This window comes from Coprinopsis cinerea, assembly GCF_000182895.1.
Source record: "Coprinopsis cinerea okayama7#130 chromosome 2 map unlocalized cont3.2, whole genome shotgun sequence".
NCBI lineage: Eukaryota > Fungi > Basidiomycota > Agaricomycetes > Agaricales > Psathyrellaceae > Coprinopsis > Coprinopsis cinerea.
This window is the reverse complement of record NW_003307543.1, coordinates 2,968,850-2,990,059: the sequence shown is the minus strand read 5'-3', so window position 1 is coordinate 2,990,059 and position 21,210 is coordinate 2,968,850. Positions and strand designations below refer to the sequence as shown.

The 21,210-nt window shown below is 53.1% G+C and overlaps 7 protein-coding genes across 7 annotated transcripts; 4 read left to right on the top strand and 3 right to left on the bottom strand.

The window, feature by feature from the left end:
- Positions 1 to 786: 786 nt before the first annotated feature.
- CC1G_06090 (elongation factor 3) lies at positions 787 to 4,685 on the bottom strand. The gene is made up of 5 exons (XM_001839848.2): positions 4,649 to 4,685; positions 4,419 to 4,568; positions 3,482 to 4,353; positions 1,680 to 3,420; positions 787 to 1,614 (listed from the first exon to the last, which is right to left on the bottom strand). The coding sequence occupies exons 3-5, from the start codon at positions 4,339 to 4,341 to the stop codon at positions 1,039 to 1,041; spliced, it is 3,177 nt and encodes a 1,058-aa protein (XP_001839900.1). The 5' UTR covers positions 4,342 to 4,353; positions 4,419 to 4,568; positions 4,649 to 4,685; the 3' UTR covers positions 787 to 1,038.
- Positions 4,686 to 5,832: 1,147 nt separating this feature from the next.
- On the bottom strand, positions 5,833 to 10,028 carry CC1G_06089 (vacuolar (H+)-ATPase subunit; the record flags this gene model as incomplete). Its single annotated transcript, XM_001839847.2, has 11 exons — positions 5,833 to 6,413; positions 6,474 to 6,551; positions 7,167 to 7,424; positions 7,498 to 8,007; positions 8,067 to 8,316; positions 8,374 to 8,687; positions 8,742 to 9,258; positions 9,307 to 9,422; positions 9,473 to 9,799; positions 9,847 to 9,947; positions 10,001 to 10,028. The coding sequence occupies 11 exons, from the start codon at positions 10,026 to 10,028 to the stop codon at positions 6,366 to 6,368; spliced, it is 2,547 nt and encodes an 848-aa protein (XP_001839899.1). The 3' UTR covers positions 5,833 to 6,365.
- Positions 10,029 to 10,193: 165 nt separating this feature from the next.
- CC1G_14005 (polyadenylation factor subunit 2) lies at positions 10,194 to 12,451 on the top strand (the record flags this gene model as incomplete). The annotated part of the gene is made up of 4 exons (XM_002911920.1): positions 10,194 to 10,473; positions 10,545 to 10,618; positions 10,671 to 11,133; positions 11,184 to 12,451. 4 exons carry the CDS (start codon positions 10,194 to 10,196, stop codon positions 12,449 to 12,451), a joined length of 2,085 nt encoding a protein of 694 aa, XP_002911966.1.
- Positions 12,452 to 12,807: 356 nt separating this feature from the next.
- On the top strand, positions 12,808 to 15,316 carry CC1G_14004 (hypothetical protein; the record flags this gene model as incomplete). The annotated part of the gene is made up of 5 exons (XM_002911919.1): positions 12,808 to 13,672; positions 14,209 to 14,341; positions 14,408 to 14,822; positions 14,890 to 15,153; positions 15,239 to 15,316. The coding sequence occupies 5 exons, from the start codon at positions 12,808 to 12,810 to the stop codon at positions 15,314 to 15,316; spliced, it is 1,755 nt and encodes a 584-aa protein (XP_002911965.1).
- A 636-nt stretch (positions 15,317 to 15,952) lies between these two features.
- On the bottom strand, positions 15,953 to 17,527 carry CC1G_06087 (carnitine/acyl carnitine carrier; the record flags this gene model as incomplete). Its single annotated transcript, XM_001839845.2, has 9 exons — positions 15,953 to 16,016; positions 16,075 to 16,378; positions 16,447 to 16,576; positions 16,640 to 16,814; positions 16,896 to 17,032; positions 17,093 to 17,214; positions 17,280 to 17,319; positions 17,387 to 17,430; positions 17,497 to 17,527. 9 exons carry the CDS (start codon positions 17,525 to 17,527, stop codon positions 15,953 to 15,955), a joined length of 1,047 nt encoding a protein of 348 aa, XP_001839897.2.
- Positions 17,528 to 18,498: 971 nt separating this feature from the next.
- CC1G_06086 (hypothetical protein) lies at positions 18,499 to 18,970 on the top strand (the record flags this gene model as incomplete). The annotated part of the gene is made up of 2 exons (XM_001839844.2): positions 18,499 to 18,859; positions 18,924 to 18,970. 2 exons carry the CDS (start codon positions 18,499 to 18,501, stop codon positions 18,968 to 18,970), a joined length of 408 nt encoding a protein of 135 aa, XP_001839896.2.
- An 852-nt stretch (positions 18,971 to 19,822) lies between these two features.
- On the top strand, positions 19,823 to 21,068 carry CC1G_06085 (hypothetical protein; the record flags this gene model as incomplete). The annotated part of the gene is made up of 6 exons (XM_001839843.1): positions 19,823 to 19,915; positions 19,999 to 20,232; positions 20,341 to 20,475; positions 20,551 to 20,601; positions 20,662 to 20,865; positions 20,934 to 21,068. The coding sequence occupies 6 exons, from the start codon at positions 19,823 to 19,825 to the stop codon at positions 21,066 to 21,068; spliced, it is 852 nt and encodes a 283-aa protein (XP_001839895.1).
- Between the last annotated feature and the right edge of the window lie 142 nt (positions 21,069 to 21,210).

Here is a 21,210-nt window from a genome sequence, read left to right as displayed (position 1 = left end):
GCGAGAGACCCTACAAGCAGCGGAGAAACAGCGCCCCGGACTTATCTATGGAGGGCGTATTGAAATAGACCCTCAATAAAGTATTCTGAATGAGAATAGCCCGGCGTTGGAGGCTCGAACACTGACCAGGACGAGTTGTGCGACTCGGAGTCGCGCCAACGGATGCGAAGTTCGAACCGCTTGTTCTCAAGATTCATTGACCTTACGACAGTTCAATCTTCGGAGTCTGGCCAGAACTGGATTTTCCCCAATTCACTTCGAATTCATTTTCGGGAATATAAATTAGCATAGATCTATGCAGGGGAACACGATCTAATTCACCGTTCACATCCTGGTTCCTGACTCCTGAAATGCCGGCCTCAGCGTCGAGTTTGACTGTACTTTCTGCATGAGCAATCCAGTCACTCGTTCCCACCAGGATATCCACCAACCTGCAGCGGGGGCCCCAGGGAGGATTAAGCGGCAACGTGAATTCAAGGAGAGAACCAAACGTCCACCTTATCAGGAGTGCGATAACCAACCACGATGCCTCCTTGTGGTGCATGCTACACACTTCCCCTCGAACTTGGAGCCCAAGAAGGAAAGGAGCGAATTACAAAAAGATGACGCTCCACGGAGCCCATTGTGACCACGGCCGCTCGTCATCCAACCCCTGAACGAATGAAAGGCGATAGATAACAATGTGCCAAGTACCTCCTCCACCGTGCACCATCTCCTGCACGTTCGTCGCCAACCAAACCCACACCAATCCACAAACGTTCACGCATTCAGACACACACGCCAAAGTGAAGTAGAAAAACCAGTCGATGGTATTGGCCAATAAAGTAATTATGCGGTGAATAATACAAGGCGGGGTAAAGAGTACAACATGGAATGCAACAAGGAAGAAGATCGAGAGCGGCATGACAAGGTCGTAACGAGGATGAAACGAAAATGTGGGGGGAATGAAGAGAGACCGAATAGCATGTGCGAACAAGGAAAGCGAGGGGACGAATCAAAAATGGACAGAGAAAGAACATCACCGGGAGAACGACAAACTTAGAGCTCGTCGTCAGTGAAGACTTCCTCACCACGCTTCCTCCTAGCCATTCGCTCCTTCTTGGCCTTGCGAGCCTCAGAAGCAGTCATCTTCTTGGCCTTCTTGTTCTCAATCTTGTTACCCATGGCGTCGTACTGGACGTCGTCTTCACCAGCCTTCTGGTCGATACGGGGACCGGAGCCCTGACCCTCAACCCAGTTGTGGCCAGAGGCTTCAAGGTGACCGTCACGCATGGCCCAGACTTCAGAGCAGATAGACTCGGAGAAGTCACGGTTGTGAGTGATGATGAGGACACCACCCTCGAAGGTCTTGAGGGCCTCGATGAGGGCGGCGAGCGACTCACGGTCGAGGTAGTTGGTGGGTTCGTCGAGACAGATGACGTGGGGGCGACGCCAGGTGGCAGCACCGAGGACGATCTTGACCTTCTGACCACCGGAGAGACCACGCATGGTGTTGTGGGAGACGAACTCGGGCTCGAGACCGAAGTCGGCGAAGTGCTTCTCGATCTCGCGACGAACGAGGGGGCGGAGGAGACCGAGACGTTGAGCCTCACGGGTGTCGACCTCGAGGACTTTCTGTAAACGAGAACACAATCAGTAAGAGACTGAAGAGAGAAAAGAAAAGCGACAAAAAGACGAACCTTCTCGAAACCACGCTTGATGAGCTCATCACGAGCGAGCCAGATGTTCTCAGAAGAGCTCAAGCCCTTGAGCGAGACCTCGTACTCGTAGGACTGCTTGAGCTTCTTGCGGTTGACAATCTCGTCGATGAAGCGCTTCTGACCCTCGATGACGATCATAGCACCCTCCTTCATCTTCTGCTGTTCCTCCTCAGAGATCTGGCGAGTAGCCTTGCTCATCTCCTCCAAATCCTCACCAGTCTGGTAACGCCACAACATGTACTCGAGGGCGGTCTTGTCGAGATGGTGATCGATATGGTGGAAGGCGTGCTGGGCAACGTAACCGATGACCAAGTTGGGGTGCTTCCAGATCTCACCACCCTTGTTGGGCTCCATCTCGCCAGTGAGCAACTTGACGAGAGTAGACTTGCCGGAACCGTTGGGACCAAGGATGGCGACACGGGAGGACAAGGAGACTTGGAGAGAGATGTCGTGGAGCTGCTGGACAGAGGAGCCAGGGTACTGGAAGTTGACCTTGCGCATCTTCAACAACGACTTCTCCTTGGTCTTGACACCTTCGAGGAGAGGAGGGTCGGGGAGCTTGAACTTGTAGTCCTCGGCGGCCTCGAGAGTGTAGTAAGACTTAGCCTCGGGAACAGCCTTGACGAAGGCCTCGAGGTTACCCCTGTAGCGACGAAGCTTGAAGCGGTTGAGGTGGAGAACGTCGGTGATGGTGTTGTTGAGGAAGCCAGAGTCGTGAGAGACGATGATGGAGGTGCAGGTGGTAAGGCTGGTGAGGTAGTTCTCCAACCAGGCAACGTTGACAACGTCCAAGTGGTTAGTAGGCTCGTCGAGGAGGAGAATGTCAGCCTTGAACAACATGGCGCGGGCAAGGGCGAGCTTCATCTTCCAACCACCAGACAAGCTGCCGATGGACTGAGCTTGACGCTCATCGGAGAAGCCGACAGAGGCAAGAGCCTCAACGATCTCCTCGCGGGAGGCGTTGATGCGCTTATCGTCGAGGACCCACTGGAGGACAGAGATGGCCTCATCGCTGCCGTCAATGTCGTGCTCGACGTAGAAGGTGCGGACCTCGTCGGGGGAGGGGAAGCCCTCAACCTGGCCGTTGGTGATGGCACGCATGAGGGTGGACTTGCCGGTACCGTTCTTACCGCAGAGACCGTAGCGGTGACCACGCTTGAGACGGAGGGTAGCGGTGTTCAAGAGAATCTTGGCACCATAGGCGAGCGAGAACTGGCAGTTGCAAAGGTCCTCACCCTCCTCCTCGTCGTCCTCGACGTGACCATCACCAGCGTCCTCAGACGCAGAGCGGACAACCCACTCACGGGCCATCTCGACGGCGTCGGGGGTGGCAGAGACGATGGCGAGGTAGGGAGCAAGGGTATCCCACTCAGGGACGTCAAAGTTCTTGGCGTTGACGAGGTTGGCGGCGAGGTTGGAGGCGTACATGACGTCGACGTTGCCAGGGGAGATGTCGACGCCGCGGGCCTTGTAGATGGCAACGAGGGAGTGGGAGAGCTGCTTCTCGTCGGCGTGCTTGATGGGAGGGAGGTCGGAGCCATCAGAGTCGTCAGGAACCTGGCCGACTTGACGGAGGGTCTTGATAGCACGCTGGACGACACCACGGGCTTCAGGGTCAGCCACAACAGTCTCGATCTTGATGAGACCGGGGAGCAGCTTGGGAATGAAGGGTCGGACGGTGATGTGAGAGTCGACGAGCTTGGCCATGTTGTCGACAATACTATAAGCGACCGATAAGCAAACCGCACAAGAAAGATAAACAAAGAAAGGGGGAGGCTTACACAGCAACCTTACGCTTGGTAGCGGTGAGCTTCTCGTTGAGACCACGAGAGAGCAAGGGAACCATGAGCGAAAGGGTGGCCGAGTCTACTTCAGTAACGAACGTGGTGGCCGAGAGGAGGGCAATGGTGTTAGGCACCTCCTCAACGGGGTTGATAAGAGCCTTGATAAGAGCAGGAATAAAGCGTTCAATGTCCTTGTTCGAAACCAACGCAGTCGCCTTGGTCAAGGCATCCCGCGCAGCCTTCTTGACGTCGGACTTGGTATCCCAGATAGCCTCAGCCAATACGGGGACAATGTCAGGCATGAGACGAGCCATCTGGAGGGGAGCGCTCTTGACGAGCTGGTTGACAGCGACGAGGGAACCAGTCTTAATTTGCCACTTGCCGGCAGTCTTGATCTGGTGAAGAAGGGCGGGGAGGACGAGCGCGGTGGCCCAGGGGTTCATGTTAGCGACATACTCGCGAACCGCCTCGACAGCAACGGTGCGGACGGGGACGACCTTGTCGGCAAAGGTCTCAAGGAGGGCGGCGTACAGCCCAGAGTCGATGAAAATAGCCTCGAGCGCCTTGATGGCTCCGCTCTTGGCAACGACAAGAACGGCGTCGGCGGCACCCTCGCGGGCAGCCTGCGACTTTTTGTCACCGAGGGCCTTGACGAGGGCGTCGGTGAAGCCAATGGCTTGAAGGGCGGCGGGGCCCTTCTGCTCAGCGGCGGCGATGAGGGAGGCGAGGGCCTGGTCGCGGGTGGACTTGTCAGCAACCAAGAGGGCGGCAACATCAACCTGGGCGCCTCCAGTGGCGGCGGCCTTGAGGGCGGCAGGGTCGGGGGTGGCAACGGTGGAAGCGGTAATGGCGGGCATTTCTAATGATATCTGAACATTCAACCCCTCAGTCAGTCCACACAATCTTCTAGCCTCGGAATCGTTCAAAGACGCACCTTTTTAGGGTCTATAAGGTCTAAACGTTATAGAAGGATGGAAAGTTTTTTTTTTGGTGGTGGTTTTGAGGGTTTCGAGTCGTTAACACAGACGGGTGGACTGAGCAAAGGACAAAGAACGCTCTATTTTTCTATAATGGCGATGAACGCCTTTAAAAAAACAGTCAGCTCGCTGTCGGGACCGTCGTGCTCATCGCCATAGACGACGACGAGCTCAAGAAAATGCTCACCTCTATGAGTGGGGGTGGGGGTAAGAAGAGAGGAAAGAGAAGGGTGTAAAGAAAAAAGAAAAAGAGGCCAATAATCCAAACGGTCCGAGCTTAATACCTCCCTCAATGATCGGAGTTTCAAAAAATTTCGAACACAAAAAGCGGTGCTTATCCCCGTTGGATCGGTTGGAGCAGCGCTTCCGCTCCCAAAAACTTATCCCCTTTCCGTACCTTGAAACCGGTCCTGCCTCCGCACCGCGCCTTCCAATCAAATCTCTACCAATTGATTTTTTGGTCCTTTCCTCCTGAGGACCTTCGCGAATATTTAGCATGATAACTCCTTGGGATTTTGACGAACAGAGGGGCACTCAGTTACAGGAACATAGAACAGAAAAAATGCGGGGTAGATCTGGGCCTGACTACGTGCTCGCATCGCTTCGCATGCACATAGGAGAATCATAATTATTCCGTTGGGGACCAGGACGCCCCGGGATCCACTTTTGCAGCGAAAAAACACCCCACGCACGCACCAGCCCAAGCCCAGAAAAAAAAATACATTATCGCCGCGATCGTCCAGAATGCTCCAAGTCATGGGATGACTCAATAACAAGACCCAACTCAAGCCAACTCATGTTCGTTTAGAAATGCACAAGGGTATCCCTGAGCCGCCAGGGCACCGCGGCACCGCAAGGGTGGAGAACCAGAACGAGATGTCCCTCAGGGTGGAGAGAACGAGAACGAGATGGCCGTCAGGGTGGAGAGGACGAGAGCGACATCGTCCCTCAGGGTGGAGAAGGACGAGAACAAGATGAGGCCCCAAGGCCACAAATTAGCCCTCGACTCGAAGGGGCGAGGCGGACATAAATTACCAAAAACAAAACCCGCCCGCCGCACGCTCGGAGCCTTGAAGCATTTCCATTACACCGACCAAACATCGACTTATTACATCGACTATCTCCAAATCAGACGCGGACGAAGTGACTGTGATTAACGGTTATCTGCATTTCGGGTATGGATGGGCCCTTAGATCTTAGACTAGTATGGACTGGACATACCTGACAAGCTAGTCTCGGCAACCCCGAGCTAGCTAGTTGTACCCTCGAACGTTGCACAGACCCTCCGACGTGACAATAACACGCTCCCAGAAATAATAATAGCGCACTCAGATCTACATACCATCTCAGGGCCAAAACACACACCGATACGAGCACAAGAGAAATCACATTACAAGCGAGCACTATGTAAAAGGTCCAGGATTGCAAGAAAATGAATGAATGAACATGAACGAGGCGCCAAACGACCGCAGAACGACTTCGGAGCGAACGGGATAACAAACAACAAATGAATGAATGAAATGCGGTTAGGATCACCTTCCCAATCCGAACCCGAGATGGGAAGAAGGAAGCAAGGAAACGAAAGAAGGAAAAGAAGTTGCAAAATCAAGGGTACAATTGAAACTTGACATCCACCGACGACGCCGCTCGGAAACGTTCAAGAATCGAAGAAAAAACGTGGTTGGTTGGTCCACCTCGCCTTCCTTTCCTTGCCTACTCCCGTCTCCACCGCATCGATCACCATCATCAACGGCAGAACAACGGGATTCTCAAGCTTGACGCACCCCCATCGCATCTCCGATCCTCCATCCGCCACCTTCTATGTATGTACGCTAAACCACCCAATAGCATCCATCCAATCACAAAATGTCATCTACATCCATATCGCCCTAATTCATCCATCACTAATCCTCGCTGCTCGCAACTTCCACAAACGTCAACGGCACAAATTGCTAAAATAACCCAGCGCGATTAGAAAAAAAGAATGCAAGTGGAGAAAACGTGTTACTCACATGTCCACCACCCTCAAAGTGCTTGCTATTCCCCTCAACCCAGTGGAGACGGAGCGCGTGAAGGAAAGCCGAAAGACCCTGTGAAAAAAAAGGAGACACAACCAAAGGCGTGATAAGCGATCCAACCAGTCAACCATTTGATCGTCGTAAGCAGCAAAAACGAACAAGAAACGTGAAGCAAATGAAATGGAGACAAACATCATCCCATGTCGGCCATGTTAACGACACAAGTGGGCGCCCCCGAACGTGAGATCGCCAGAAATAGGGGATAGGGCATCACCAACCGCAAACGCCACGATCGCGACCAGGGAAAAAATAGGGGAAAATTACACCACAAACTCACGCGTTCCGGGGGCTCGGATGTCGGAACGCGTGAACGGGCGTGAACGAGGGAAAGTGAGAGCTCGGAAGTGTACGAGACAAGAAACCAACGGCATAACGCCGGAATTTTTGACCTGCTGACAGCAAGCCGACCGGAAGATCGACGCGAAGTGGCCATACATCCCAAGAACGCACACTAAGAAGGGACAACACGCGGCGCGCCACCACGCAGACCAATAAAGTCCATCCGAGGAGAATTGTGAAAAGATAAAAGACCAAAACGAAAGAACGAAAGAAAAAGAACGTTCGTTCGAAGAAAGAAGAGGAGAAAGATGGAAAGAGGCAAGGAGTAACCGGAATGATTACACTCACCTCCATAAGACAGAGAATGAAAACTGTCAACGAGAACCACATCGAGCCCATGATCGCAAGCGCAATCCACCCAGTCACACCTTGCGGATTCAAAAACCCAGCAATCGTCATATCCCACAACACCTCCGAAAGCTGCGCATGCGCAAGCGAAAGAGCCCACAACCGGAGGTACGAAGCAGTATGCGAGATACAGCCCAGACAAAACTCGATGGTGTGGATGATCTGGTGAATCACAACGTCGCCGAAATCGTGTTCCTCCTATCATCAAACAAGATAATTTGCGGTTAGCAAACGATCAACCAAAGAGCTGATATGCCGAAATGAAACGCACATGATCACCCTCTTCATGTTCAAGAACAGCCCTTCCATGTCCCTCCTCTTCACCCTCAAGCACATCATCCTCACTCTGCCTGAACCCATTCTCACCCGAATCCCGGGCAGTCCCCAGCTCATTTGACGCTCCCAAACTAACATACCCCTCATCCCTCGGCTTCTTCATATCCCTCCACGCCAAATACGGTTTGGTGATCAACAACCACGGCACACAAATCCCCGCCAAACCCAACAACACCAACTGAACAAAACCCTGTCCAGGATAGAGCTGCTTATCAGGCGCCACCACACCCGGCTCCAGGAACATGGTGATAAGCATGTTCAGAAGCGAAGGAGGCGACACCGGGGATTTGGACCAATCGACTGTCCACTTGTACAGGATGCAGAGGACGAGGTAGCCGAAGATACTTTGGAGGAAGATCATCTGCGGGATGAAGTTGGTCCAGATCTCAGATTTGCGGTTGAACCTGAAGTGGTTAGGGACTTGGAGGCAGAGCGCGAATGTCATCTAATGCGGGTGGCATTTGTTAGGGACGAGATTGGAACGGACGCGAACGGTGAACTTACATGACAGACACCAAGCACGATCGACATCTTCATCTTGTACGAGTTGGTGAAGACGAGGGCGTTGCTAGCTCCATGCCAGCCAGGGTCCAAACCGAACGGGTACGTCGATCCAGTCCATTCACCAGTGGTCGAACCATTAGCGAACTTCCATCCAGACTTGAAGATGGGCAACGTCTTGGAGAAGATATCGTTGTAGATGAAACCGGTGTAGATCGAGAAGATGCCCATCAAAAGAATGATGTATCGACCGCTAGAAGCCAACATTCATCAGTCACAGCCGCCACTAGACGAGAAGTAAGAAACATACAAGAAGAATTGTCCCATAATCTCGCTGTTGCCCATTCCACCCTTCGCCAGACTCTTCTCCCGCGCGATCATGTAGAGGGCAGCGAAGAAGATGATGGCACCATGGCCAATATCACCGAACATGACTGCGAAGAGGAAAGGGAAGGTGATAACGGCGAAGAGACCAGGGTTGACTTCTTGGTAGGCCGAGATACCGTACGAGTCCATGATAGCCTGGAAGCCTTCGGTGAACTTGTTGGTACGGTGGAAGGTTGGTGGGGTCTTGCTGGTGTGAAGCTCGTGGAGGATGGGAGGAACGCTTGTACCGGATCCTTCCTGTTATGCGGGTGGTCAGAGACAAGAAGCAGAGGGGTATGTGTAGCCACGAACCGTAGCATGCCTCAAAGCCAACTGGATCTTGGTAATGTCCCTAGTGGGAACCCAGGCTTCAGCAATGAGAGTCTTCCTCCTAACATCATAGTTGAACAAATTCAACGTCTCATAAATCAACTTCTCCTTCCTAACGACATCCTGCCACATGCGCAGGCCCTCTCCAATCTTGACCAACTCTGCACGTCGAGTCAAGCCGGTGTTGTAGAGGACAGTCTGGAGGTCCTCGAGGCGGGTAGTAACCTCGCGAAGGGCATCCGAGCGCTTATCGGCGTTGGAGTCGATAGGGAAGAGAGTAGCTCCCATGGACTCGGCGACCTTCCTGATCTTGGCCAGGAGAGCGTCTCCGTGGGCGAAGATGATGAAGACGTTCTTGAAGGTCTCCTCATTGGTGGATGGGTCGACGAAGGGCTCGGCGATGTCGGTGTGGTTCATGTAGAGGTTACCGCGGAGGACACGCCAGAGAACTCGCTCGAAGGTTGGGACACGGCTTCGCTCGATGGTACCAGCTACGAACCTGAGAGAGAGTCAGCACAAAGTATAGCGTCATAGGAATGGTACGCACTCGAGGTCGAATCCGGCGCTCATAGGGGCATACGACGCTTCCCGGTCATCGTGGCTCAACAGCGGAGCGGAAGCTTCGTCGAACGAGGACCGAATCTCGGCACGACTGTTCTGAGCCTGCACACAGTCAATACCTCCGTCACACCACAAAACCACTGAAATCATACCTTGTCAAAGAAGACGGCGGTCTCCTTCAACACATGCTTGGCCTCCTGAAGCTCACGGGTCCTCTCGCTGAGGGTCTGGTAGCTCTCGTTCATCTTGGTCAGACGGGCTTCATGCTCTGCGAGGGTGGTGTCGAGCTCGTCGATGGTGTGCGCCGCGCGGGGTCCAGTGGTCAGAACGGGTGCACAGTCGATGAGGGGTCGAACCGGGACGACATCCTTCTCCTTTTCGATCTGCGTGGCGAAGAAGCGAACTCGGCGGCCCATTTCGTCGATGCGCCGGATTTCCCCAACGAACGAACGTTGGAAGGGGTTGACGCTTGGGTTCAACTGTTCTTCATTAGATTATAATATTGCATAGAGGGTTGAATACCTACATCCTTGAATTGGACGTTTCCGAGTTCACCAAGTTCGTGAACAGTGTCATGCGCAACCTCGGTGGGCACAAAAAGTTGCACCAAGCTCATACGCTCCGAACCTATCCTTGCACTGTCAACATCATCCCAGACGCACAACAGACCAGAAACATACGGAGCAGGCTTGGATATTCGTCGGCCATTCTAGGTCTACACGACGTCGACGATGAGTGTGGTGAACGACTCGGACAACTGCGGCAACCTTCGCACCACTCCCAACTTATTTGCGCCTATTTGTCTCAAAGCCTTGGCACTGCCGAAACGGTCGAGCTCATCGTGAAACGCGCTCTTAACGCCAACCACGACGAATGTCACTACCCATTCTCTTACCTCCAACAGCGCTGCCAACGCATCTGAGGGTCTCAAGAACATCTCAGCAACAACAGCAAGACCAACAACAACAAACGCAAAATGAGAGCCAGAACCCACTAGCGCACCTGGAATGGCGCCCCAAAAAGTACCTGACGGATCCTCAACCACCGTCGAATGAAGACGCGCGGTTGCAGGAGGAGTTTATTCAGAAACAGGCTTTGGAGGGGAAGATTGTCAAGAAGACGAGGCCTAGGAGGACAGTCGATTATAATGGTGGTATGGGCAGATGGATTCTGGTAATTATTAGCCTTGACCATTGTAATGTCTTGTTGAAACTAATGGACTAGTCAAGTCTAGAAAACTCGCACCGAATCCTGGGTATGTGCCTCAAATGAGGCCTGCACCTCCATACATTATCGACGTGCGTTAACCAATCTCTGGAACTTGAATACCAAAGCTTATGGTATGACTAGCTATTACCACCCAAAGCTTACCCCTCCAACGCCTCCACCTCCCTCTGCACAAAATTCGTGCACACATCCACGAACAAAATCCGGTGCCCAGTGAACGTCGTAACCTGGACACCCGAGGCCCGACGCATCCTCACAGGCTCGACATCCGGCGAATTCACCCTCTGGAACGGGCTCACCTTCAACTTTGAGACCATCCTCCAAGCGCACGATACAGCCATTACAGCGATGCGGTTCACGCATTCCGGCAACTACCTCGCCTCGACGGACAAGTCGGGTGTGATCAAGTACTTTGAGCCTAACATGAACAACTTGACGGCGTGGCAGGGCACGAATAGCGGGAATAGGGAAGCGATACGGGGGTTGAGTTTTAGTCCGGATGATCAGAGGTTCGTCACTGCGAGTGACGATTCCAGTTTGAGGATCTGGTCGTTCAAGGAGAGTCGCGGGGAGAACGTGTTATCCGGTGCGCAGTAACCTCCAATATCTACAACTCTCAACTAATAAATGCGACAGGCCACGGCTGGGACGTCAAATGCGTCGAATGGCACCCCACAAAAGGCCTAATCGTCTCCGGCAGCAAAGACAGCTCCGTCAAATTCTGGGACCCGCGCACCGGAACCTGCCTCTCCACCCTCCACCAACACAAAAACACAATCCAAGCCCTCGCCTGGTCGCCCAACGGCAACCTCCTCGCCACCGGCTCGCGCGACCAAACCGTGCGCGTCTTCGACATCCGCGCCTTGAAGGAATTCAGGGTATTAAAGGGACACAAGAAGGAAGTATGCGCAATCACTTGGCACCCTGTACACCCTGTACTCGTATCGGGCGGTTCAGAGGGCTCGATCCTCCATTGGGATCTAAGTTCAGCTGACATGGTCGATTCCACTCCTGCACCCGCTCCCCCAAACACAATCGCCAAAGACCGAACCTCCTCATCCTCGGTACCTCTATTCACGGGTACAACCCCCGTCTCCCAACCCCGCGCCGTGCTCAGCCAAGCACACGACTCGAACGTGTGGTCCCTCACCTACCACCCGCTCGGCCACATCCTCGTCTCCGGCTCCAATGACCACACCACGCGCTTCTGGTCCCGCGAGCGCCCGGGCGACAAGACGAGCGTATTCGCGGCGGGCGGGGAGAAGCCGCCGGAGGATATGGGTGGAGGCGAGGGAGAGGGAGACGAGGATGATGGGATGGGCGGAATGAGCGTGCCTGGGTTTGGGGGGCTGCCCGGGTTTGGCCCGCCCCCGGGCGAGCAGCCGCAGGCTTCGGGAAGCGCGGCAGGGAGGAGTGGGGGGAGGGATATCTCGGGTGGGTGGTGGAGGGAGCCTGAGCCCCCTGCGCAGACGCAGGGTGGTGGCTACGCTAATGATACCAATATGGTCGACGACTTTGCGGTGCCTGGGTTTGGAGGTGCGCCGCCTGGTTTGGGAGGGTCGAGTAGTGCGGGTGGAGGTGGTGGTGGTGGTGGTAGTGGCTATGGCGGTAATACCGGTGGTGGATATGGCAGCAGTGCGGGAGGATATGGCGATCATGACTCGAGACGGGACACGTACGACCGCGATAGAGGGGATCGAGACCGTGGAGGAGGTGGGCGAGACGCGTTCGGACGCGACATCCGACCTGGGGAAGGGGGTGGATACGGGGACGACTCGTGGGGTGGTGGAGGTGGTGGAGGTCGGGGAGGACGAGACGACTGGGGAGGAGACCGACGGAATTATGGGTATGGGGGTAGGAATGATAGGTATGGTGGTGGCAGGAGAGGTGGAGGGAGGTACTAGACCTCTCAGTTGCTTTTTTGGTGGTGGTGGATACCAGCACGCGCGGGGTGGTTGTATACCTGACATTACTTGGTGGTGTGTAAAGTGTATTGTTGATTCTATTCTATTCTTTCCCCATGTATGACTCGTTCCACCTCCCGGCCGACTCGGACACCAAAGAAGGAGAGGCTGAATGATAACCGTCAAGGACCATGTGCTTCGCTGGATCTTGGAATATGACTCGAGTCCACGGTATAAATTTGGCTTCTGCATCCATTCTGTTTTCCCTCCTCTCGCTTTCTCTTGCTTGCGCATTCTGGCGGAAAGCTAACACTGACGGAAAGCTAACACTCTGGTGGAAAGCTAATAAAATAGCCATGCCGAACCCTGCCACTCCCGGATCCACCGGACCAACGATCACCCTCGAGGATAACGCCCAACTCTACAACTCCTGGGCTAAGACATACGATACGGACGGGAACGTCCTCCAACAACTCGACGCGCTCGCGTTTGAAGATACCGTCATACCCCTTCTAACCTCCTCCCTTTCGAATCCACCACTGAAGATCCTCGAATTAGGCTGTGGAACTGGACGAAACACCGTCCTACTCAAAAAGTATGCGCCGAGGGGGAGTGTGATCTACGCTACGGATATTAGTGAGGGTATGATGGAGGAGGCGAGGAAGAAGCTTGGCGAGTTGGTGTTTAATGGGAGGGGTTCCAGCGTTGGCAGGACTAGTGAGGGAGAAGGCGGGGAGGAGGAGACGAGGGCGAAGTGGGCCTTGATCGATTTGACGACTCAGCAGAAGGAGTTAGTCGAATTCCTCCGGGATGCCAATGCATGCACCACCTCCAACACGGATGACACAGAAGAAACATATAAAGTCGACGCCCTAATCAGCACCCTCGTCCTCGAACACGTCCCTCTCAACTCATTCTTCCCCGTCCTCAGCGCCGTCCTCAAACCAGGCGCATGGGCATGGGTGACAGACATGCACCCCGAGATGGGGGCCTCGAGGGCCGCGTTCCGAAACGCTGAAGGCGTCAAAGTGACAGGTGTCAGTTACATGCATGGTATAGAGGAAAAACTGAAAGCTGCGAAGGCGTGCGGGCTGGAAATTGTAGGCCAGGTGGATGAGAGGGGTGTGGGGGACGAGGAAGGGGAGGTTGTGCGTCGTTTTGGGGAGAGAGCGAGGAAGTGGGTGGGGAGGAGGATGTTTTGCGGGATGTTGTTTAGGAAGGGTGCGTAGTACATATGGAGATCTGGCTTTAGTATCCGATGCTTGATGACGAACGAAACTTGAAAGAAAGAAACTTGCGCACACAACAAGCATCGCGCCACCGTTTTCTACTTTAAGTACCAGTGTCGGATATTACAATCCTCTCCTGGCGCCAAAATAGATTGATTGGATAACAGAGTAACGACGCCGGTATCCTGAAAACCTTCCTGGTCTGCGGAGCCGGGCTTTCGGCGCTTATCCGAATGACCGTGGCGCCTCTTCCGGACAACTCTGAGGTTGACGTCCAAGTTTTTGGCCTGTGCTACTGCACACTCTTTCACCCTTTTGCTCTCCTCAGTGAGAATACCGCGCCTGTGTGTGTCCATGTAGGCGGTCTTCTCCATTCCATTGCAGTGATGCCGCGCCGAAACCCGCTCAAGTCGGCTTGTTCAATAGCTCATATTCAATGCCATCAATATTTAGGTGTATCAGTAGTTTGTACATCGGTGAGGTCGGGACGTCTATGACAACGAGTGTGTGGGCCAGCTTCGCTTTTAGCCTTCACCGAGATCGCCTTCGGCGCACCCCCACAAGCTTTTCACGTTTATAAAAACTCGAGGGAGCAACCTTCAAAAATCAGTGCGCTGGCTCGCATCTCCCTCTTCTTCTACACCTACTCCCTAAAGAACAAGTACGTTCCTCAACCATCTAAACTGAACTTCGTCCAACGAAGCTCATCCGAACATCCGTCGTACAGACTCCTGTTGGCCGGTCCAACATCTACGCCCCTCAATCAAGCACTCATTATCACAATGGTCTCCCCCAAGTTCACCTACCTCCTCTGCCTCTTCGTCCTGTCGTCCGTCACCCAGACGCTCTCGGCGCCAATCCCAGATCTCGGCGAAGATGCTACCGGAATCTCACTCTTCTTGCGATCTCCGCAAGGAGGTAAAGACCCACTTAGGCGCTCCAGTACCTCCAGTACCTCTTCCACGGGGTCCGCTGAGGCACACAAAATGCCCAACTTTGGTTCGGGATCTTCTAGTTCTGGTTCTACTCCTAATAGTAGGCCCGGAAGTCCAATAGCGATTGTTGATCCCGGGTCCGTGCGTCCCGAACCAGAGAACTTTGACAATCCCAAAGATCCCAAAATTCCCGCAAAAGCCATGAAAGTAAGCTAACCTCACGCGTTTTCTTTGCCAAGTCGTCATCATGTCTAACCTTCCCCCGATACCGAAGAAGCTAGGCATCGACTCAGGGAATCCAACGGCTGGTGGATCTGGATCTGGAGGTCTATTGACGGTTCCCGGCACTTCCGCTGGCGGCGACAACAATTTGAGCCGCAAGTCCTCAAAGGCCAGTTTACGCAGCGTTGCAAGTAGTGTGAAAAGCACTGTTAGCAGCCTCGGAGGAAAGGTCAAAAGTGTCGCGAAGACTGTCAAAGGCGCCTTCACCCCGAATTCCAAGAAGAAGGGCCCCGGCGGCGCAGGGGGCGCAGGCGCGGTGCGTGCTCATATCTCCACTCCCTTATCGGACCCAAAGCCTCGATACTAATTCATAGATGTATACCTTTCTGCACTCACGACAGGCTTCAGGATCCGGTCAAGGCAAAAATCGCAAGAGGAGTCTGAGCTTTGGAGATGCCGGATCACCTTTGTACTACTAAGTACTAGGCGAACGCCAAGGCCACCGCCCCTTGAACACCCCGCCCAATGATAGTGATAGATTGATCGGTGTTTTCGTAGAATGTATGTAGTAGAGGTTGTATACTCGTCTGTGACGAGGCTTAATTAACACCGTTCAACCCTGTTCAACGATCATTTCGAGTTGCACACCTAGCGTCCGTGTGTAAGCACGACGTGGCCATCGGCGCCTACTAATATCAGCTCTATCCCTCGGCGCTTCGTTATCTCTGCATACAAGACTCTAGCACCATCCACTCCAGGACCTACCAGTGCCACGCTTCCCTCCCTCAACAACAGCGCACAACTTAAGCCCAACCTACCCTTGGCAGCCCGACCATCCCATCGTCCTCACCACTCACCACTCACCCAGCCTCGGACGGTAGACCCAGACCTCAGACCTCAACCTCGCCAACGGCCAAAGCGATCTGACTTTGAGGTTTTTGGGAATTAAGACATTAAGTATTGAGCGGCTAATGATACAACCAGATTATGGTATACAGCTCTAACTAGGTAGTGAGAGATGGCTAGTAATACATTGTGGACGTAAAGCAGCAGAGCAGGGTCTGCATCAGACTGAGATGATCATTATACATCTTGACTATCAGATTGCAGCCAAATCACGAAAACGCGGCAACGCAGGCTTCGAACGTTGCAAAAGTGACCATATTCACCGGTATCGCCCTGCGCACCCACCAAACATCAGTCGAAGCTTCAATGATACAAAGGGAAGTAAGCTCACCGGATAAGCGTAGGCGATAACCCACGGAAGAACACACCCACGCCTTCCGACCGATAAGAGTTCACTATCGTCGACCAAGTCGAGCGATACGGGTTCGTATCTCTCGGCACCACCTTCGCCACCGTCCGTTCTGGTAAGAGTCCATGGAGTAAAGGAGTCGAAAGTGTAGCTGTTGCATATCCTCTAGCGAGTCTGTTGACGTGATGGTGTGGTAATCCTGCGCCGGATGGGGTGGAATAGATAGGCTTGCTGGCTTGGATCCGGGTCTTGACGACGTCGAAAGGGAAGGTGAAGAGCCAGCCAGCTGGGTGTGGACATCAAAGTTAGATTGGGTTTGGTGTTTGAGTTTTGTGTTGGTTTGGGGGTACGTACCGATACCTGCTACTCCGCCTGCGAAGAGTAAAGCTGGCCAGGAGAGGGTGGATACTTCGGATTCTACATGTGCCATGATGTCGCTCGAGTTTCGTGCTGGAGGGGCGAATAGTCTGCATGTGGCTTCGTACTGGCGATACGAAATGCCTTTAGCATGCTTATGAGCCAACGAGGAATGAGAGTATGTACTCACAGCGAAGAAGTAAGCGCCATAACCCGTATCTCTAAGTGCCGTCGCGGTTATTCCGCGATACAATCCCTTTATGCCACTCTCTCTAAAGATCTGCCATGCAACCTGTCGTGCCGTCGAAGGAGTCGGTATAGATTGCTGTCGGATCTTGATGAGCTCCGTTGGAGTCGTGATTAACCTATGATACAGACATCGTTTCAGCATCCCCGAGTGCACCGAAAGAACATGACTAGGCAGAGGTGAATTGAATGTAACGTACGAGCTGACGATGCCACTCCCCGCCCCTGCGAGTGCGATTTGTGTTAACGTCGGTGTATCATCTGCGTTCTCTAGTTGGAGCTTCATCAAGAAGCGGTAGGATGCGAAAACTAGGCCGTTCATTAACGCGACCGTGGCCTACAATCCACGCATTCAATACACATTATTCCAACCAATCGGAGAGGTACAGCCACGCACCATGGGCGATGTAATCCCTCTATACAATCCAATAAGCTTCTCCTCCCGCATAATCGTCCGTAGAGCGCTAAACGTCGAGGTATACTTGCTCGCAATTGCGGGACTTTGGAACCGGACTTTCACTGTGGACCAGGGCGGGTCAGCCACGGGTTCATATCCAACATTCCGGCATTCTGTGGTATCTAACCTGTGTCAAACGGAAAGCCGACCGCGAGACTTGCCATTCCCTGTAACCACAGCCATCCTCCGATGAGTCCTCCCTCCCAGATCCACGACCAACAACACCTGACATACCGCGATAGTACCCGCCACGAAGTCGAGGGTCGGGTCAAGTTGGACTATTCATCGTTACAGAGGTTCTGGTGGTTAGTTTCGTGTTGTGGAGGTTGGAGAGTGAGACGTACCCTTGCCATCGCCGTTGGAAACATCGTCCATCGAGGTGTGAGGTCAAGATAGAGAGCCAAGATCCGACGGGCTTGTCGAGCTTCCAGTGTTGCGGCCTGAAAGCCCCTAAAAGTCCCATCCCGGTTCCGATCAGGAACGGAACAAAAAGCGATGGTGTATGTCCTTGTTTGACGAGGGCGTTTGGAATGCCAAGCGCGCGGTTGGGGAGGCTTCACTTCGAGCATGTCCCAGACTCTATCTGACAGGTGTCGGTTTTTGAGCTCCCTCGAAGGCTAAAAGGCTACTATGAATCAACCTCTCTGGTCCTTCGTCCCATAGAGGCTTGAAGTCTCTCATGCTTTCTGTGACGCCAACCTGCACTGAACTCGACTTGTTCACTCGACTTGTTCGCTCGACTTCGACTCGCGGGCATCTCTTTCACTATCTGCGCTGAAACAAACGCCGCCTGAAGTCCCTGTCCTCTTGGGTTAGACTCACCGCTGGCTGTCCCTCCTGTCATCGCTACTACAGTAGTCAATCCACCATACCTGGCAGAACAAAAGCTATTTCCGGATCCGAGGCGACATCCCTTCGCAGAAACTTCCTGGCAATTTCCAAATTCACTCTACATCTTACGGTAAACTGGCAGGAAAGCTTCAAACTCGACAGCGTGTCAAAGCCTCAAGGCTAAAAGAAGTTCTAGCCCAACCGAATAGGCGCGCAATCTTGACCAAAAAGGGTATGGCCATGGCTATATTTAACCTTCGAGAACGCTCGTGTATTCCTCGCGACTATTTTCGCCGTGAATTTCATTTGAAAACACGAAACTTTACTTTCTCAAGTCTTGTGCGGAGACAGGGAATATGGACTTTACCCCGGAGAGACACCCGACCTCCCGACCTCTCGAGGGTATAAAAACCCTGCCAAAATCCCTCCGATCCCCCAGAACCCAGTTCTATCTTTCCCCACTCTTTCAGCAGTCTACCACTCACTACACCAACCTTCTACACACTCTTTCAGAGATGTTCGCCCGTCTTACTTCTACCCTCTTCGCTCTCGCAGCCGTCTCCGCCGTCTTCGCTGCCCCCGGCGCAACCACCGAGCAGTGCAACGGCGGTGAAGTCCAATGCTGCAACAGCGTCCAGGACGCCAACAACCTCGACTCGTCTGTCAAGAAGATCATCACCGGTCTCCTCCACCTTGATCTCAAGCAGATTACTGGGCAGGTCGGTGTGACCTGCACCAGTGTCAATGTTCTTGGAATTGGCGGTGGCAGCTCTTGGTATGGATTCGCTTTTAGTTATTCCTATATTTTGGCCTCTGACTGGGCGATTGGTGTTTGTAGCACTCAGCAGAAGGTCTGCTGCACTAACAACTCGTTCCGTAAGTGATCATGTGTTATGATCCTCTTCGTCGTTCGTCGTGCTTATATGGGTGCTCTTTCTAGATGGACTCATCGCTCTCGGCTGCACTCCCATCAACGTTTCTGTTTAAAGTGGCTCTCATCTCACAGTGAGTAATACCGAGGTCTTTCCCATATCAGTCCGCTAAGTTTCCTTGCCGCAGGCCACGCCAGGCTACGACTGTCGTTTCAGCTAGACTTGCAGGATGATGTACTTGGTTTGCTGTATACCCCCTGATAGCCCTCCGAGTAGCTATGTACATCCTCTCCAGGCCCTTTAATACATTTGTTCAACCTTCTTACCCCCGCTGGTGGGCGATATCTCTGGACGGATCGGGTGTAAGAGACGCATTGTAGCATGCGGCCCCACCGGGGGAAAGAGTAATCCCAGGCTGACAGCCAACTTCGCTCGCTCCGAGTCTTGGTGGTGAAAAAACAGCGATCTCACGTATGTATGCTTTCTAACACCGGTACCTCAACGATCTGGATTCTGGTTCTCTTTTATCGGTGTAGAGAATCTTAAATTATGTGTATGCAGCGCCCGTCAGGTCTTTAAGAAACCGATAGGTTCTCGGTACCCATTTGTGGTGCACTAAAATGCAGACGTACGCCGTGTGCACTCGTAAGTATGCCTTTTTGGAAGAAAGAAATTGATATTTCTGAGGATGTCGCTGCGTAGGAACCTCCGTGCGTGTCCACTAGGGTGCAGACCAGCGCCCCGAACTCCCCGTGGTATATACAACGGAAGGCTTTAAATGCAGGGAAGAATGCCACCCTTGGATGCCTTGCGCTGGTTTCGCATCGGTTCATCCCTCTGAGCATACTCGTTTGTTTTGTTTCTTCAATTTCTGTCTTCGCCCGTCTTACTCCATTGTTTTTGGGTAGATTCCAAGTTAAACGTTGGCTGGTCCAACCTACATATCTTCCAAGTGACAAGTCAAATCATGATCCTCCCAACCTCGTCGACTACTACTATCCTCCTCCGCCTTCTGGTACTCTCAGCCTTGGCACAAACCCTCGTTGCACGACCCGTAGACGTGAGTATTGATAACTCTGGGCGCATTAGAAACCACAGGTCCATTTCCGTGCGACACTTATATACGTGCATACTTTAAACTAGCTTATCAAACCGCGATCAGAAGAAAGTAGCGGCTCTGCTTCGACTAAACTCAATACCAAGTTGGACGATGCTGTGAGCGGGTCTGCTGGGACGCTCGTGAGCGACGCGGCGTCGACGAACTTGAGCTTTAACCATCCGAATGGGTCGGGGTCTCAAGTGTCTCTTGCTGGTAGCGAGGGAAATCAGGGTTCGATAGGCCAGGCCACAGGTGATGAACTTGGAAGTCCTGCGCAGGTGAGTGCTAGATACTACGCGGTACCCATGATCAGCGGTGTTGCCATACCCCATCCCCCGAGGGTTGCTGGATAAAATGATCTGACCGGGACGCTCTGCAACTTACAGGGGTCTAGCTCTGGACAGCAGGATCCTTCGCACCAACCTCCAGACAAGAAACCTTCAAAGTTGAAAGAGTTCTTCGGTAAAGTGGCGAAGCCTGTCAAAGACTTTGCGGGCAAATTGAAGGATGTTAAGAAGCCGGTACGCACTCGGTTCTGATGCGCGCTTTCTGCATCACTATTGTGTGTATTGCTAGAGCTGACACGGTTGGTACAGAAGGAGGACAAGGGAAAGAAGAGAGAAGACGATCCCGGAGCAGGCAGCGGGGTACGCGCGCGCTTCCCATTCACAGAGATACGCAACAAATGCTAACGCGGGAAGTACTAGGCTTCCAGGTCTGGTCAACAGCTGACTCGGAGCAAGTCAAGGAGTGCATCTCAGAACGCTCAGGCTGGTCCGAAGACAGCTTCGACTCGGGCAGCCGCCAACACTCCTCGAGGCAAGAAGCGTGCGGTCACCGTGCCCAAATCGAACTCTGCAGCGAAGGTAAAGACTTCACCTGCTCACCAGAATCGTGCAGGGACACAGAAGGTGAGTAAAGCCTGGTATCAAACAAGTGTACGGAAGTGATGGGAGGTCGTTAATATATGTTCGAGCAGCAGGTCAAGAAATCTGTCGCAACACCAGGCGCAAAGCCTGTTACCAAGGCGAGATCCCCGCCCGCTGCGCAAAGGAAGGCTGTCCAGGCACATCGCGCTCCGCCAAAGAACGTCGGTGCTCAGCGAAGGAAGTAAAACGAGTAGTAGTGACATATGTTGTATCGCGTTGCTGGCTCAATTTAAGAGTACTTCCTGTGTCAGATTGTGAAGATACGAAAGACCTGTAGGTGCCGTCGAAGTCGTCAGGGGTAGAAGAGTCTAGATTTCTGCATGTTTT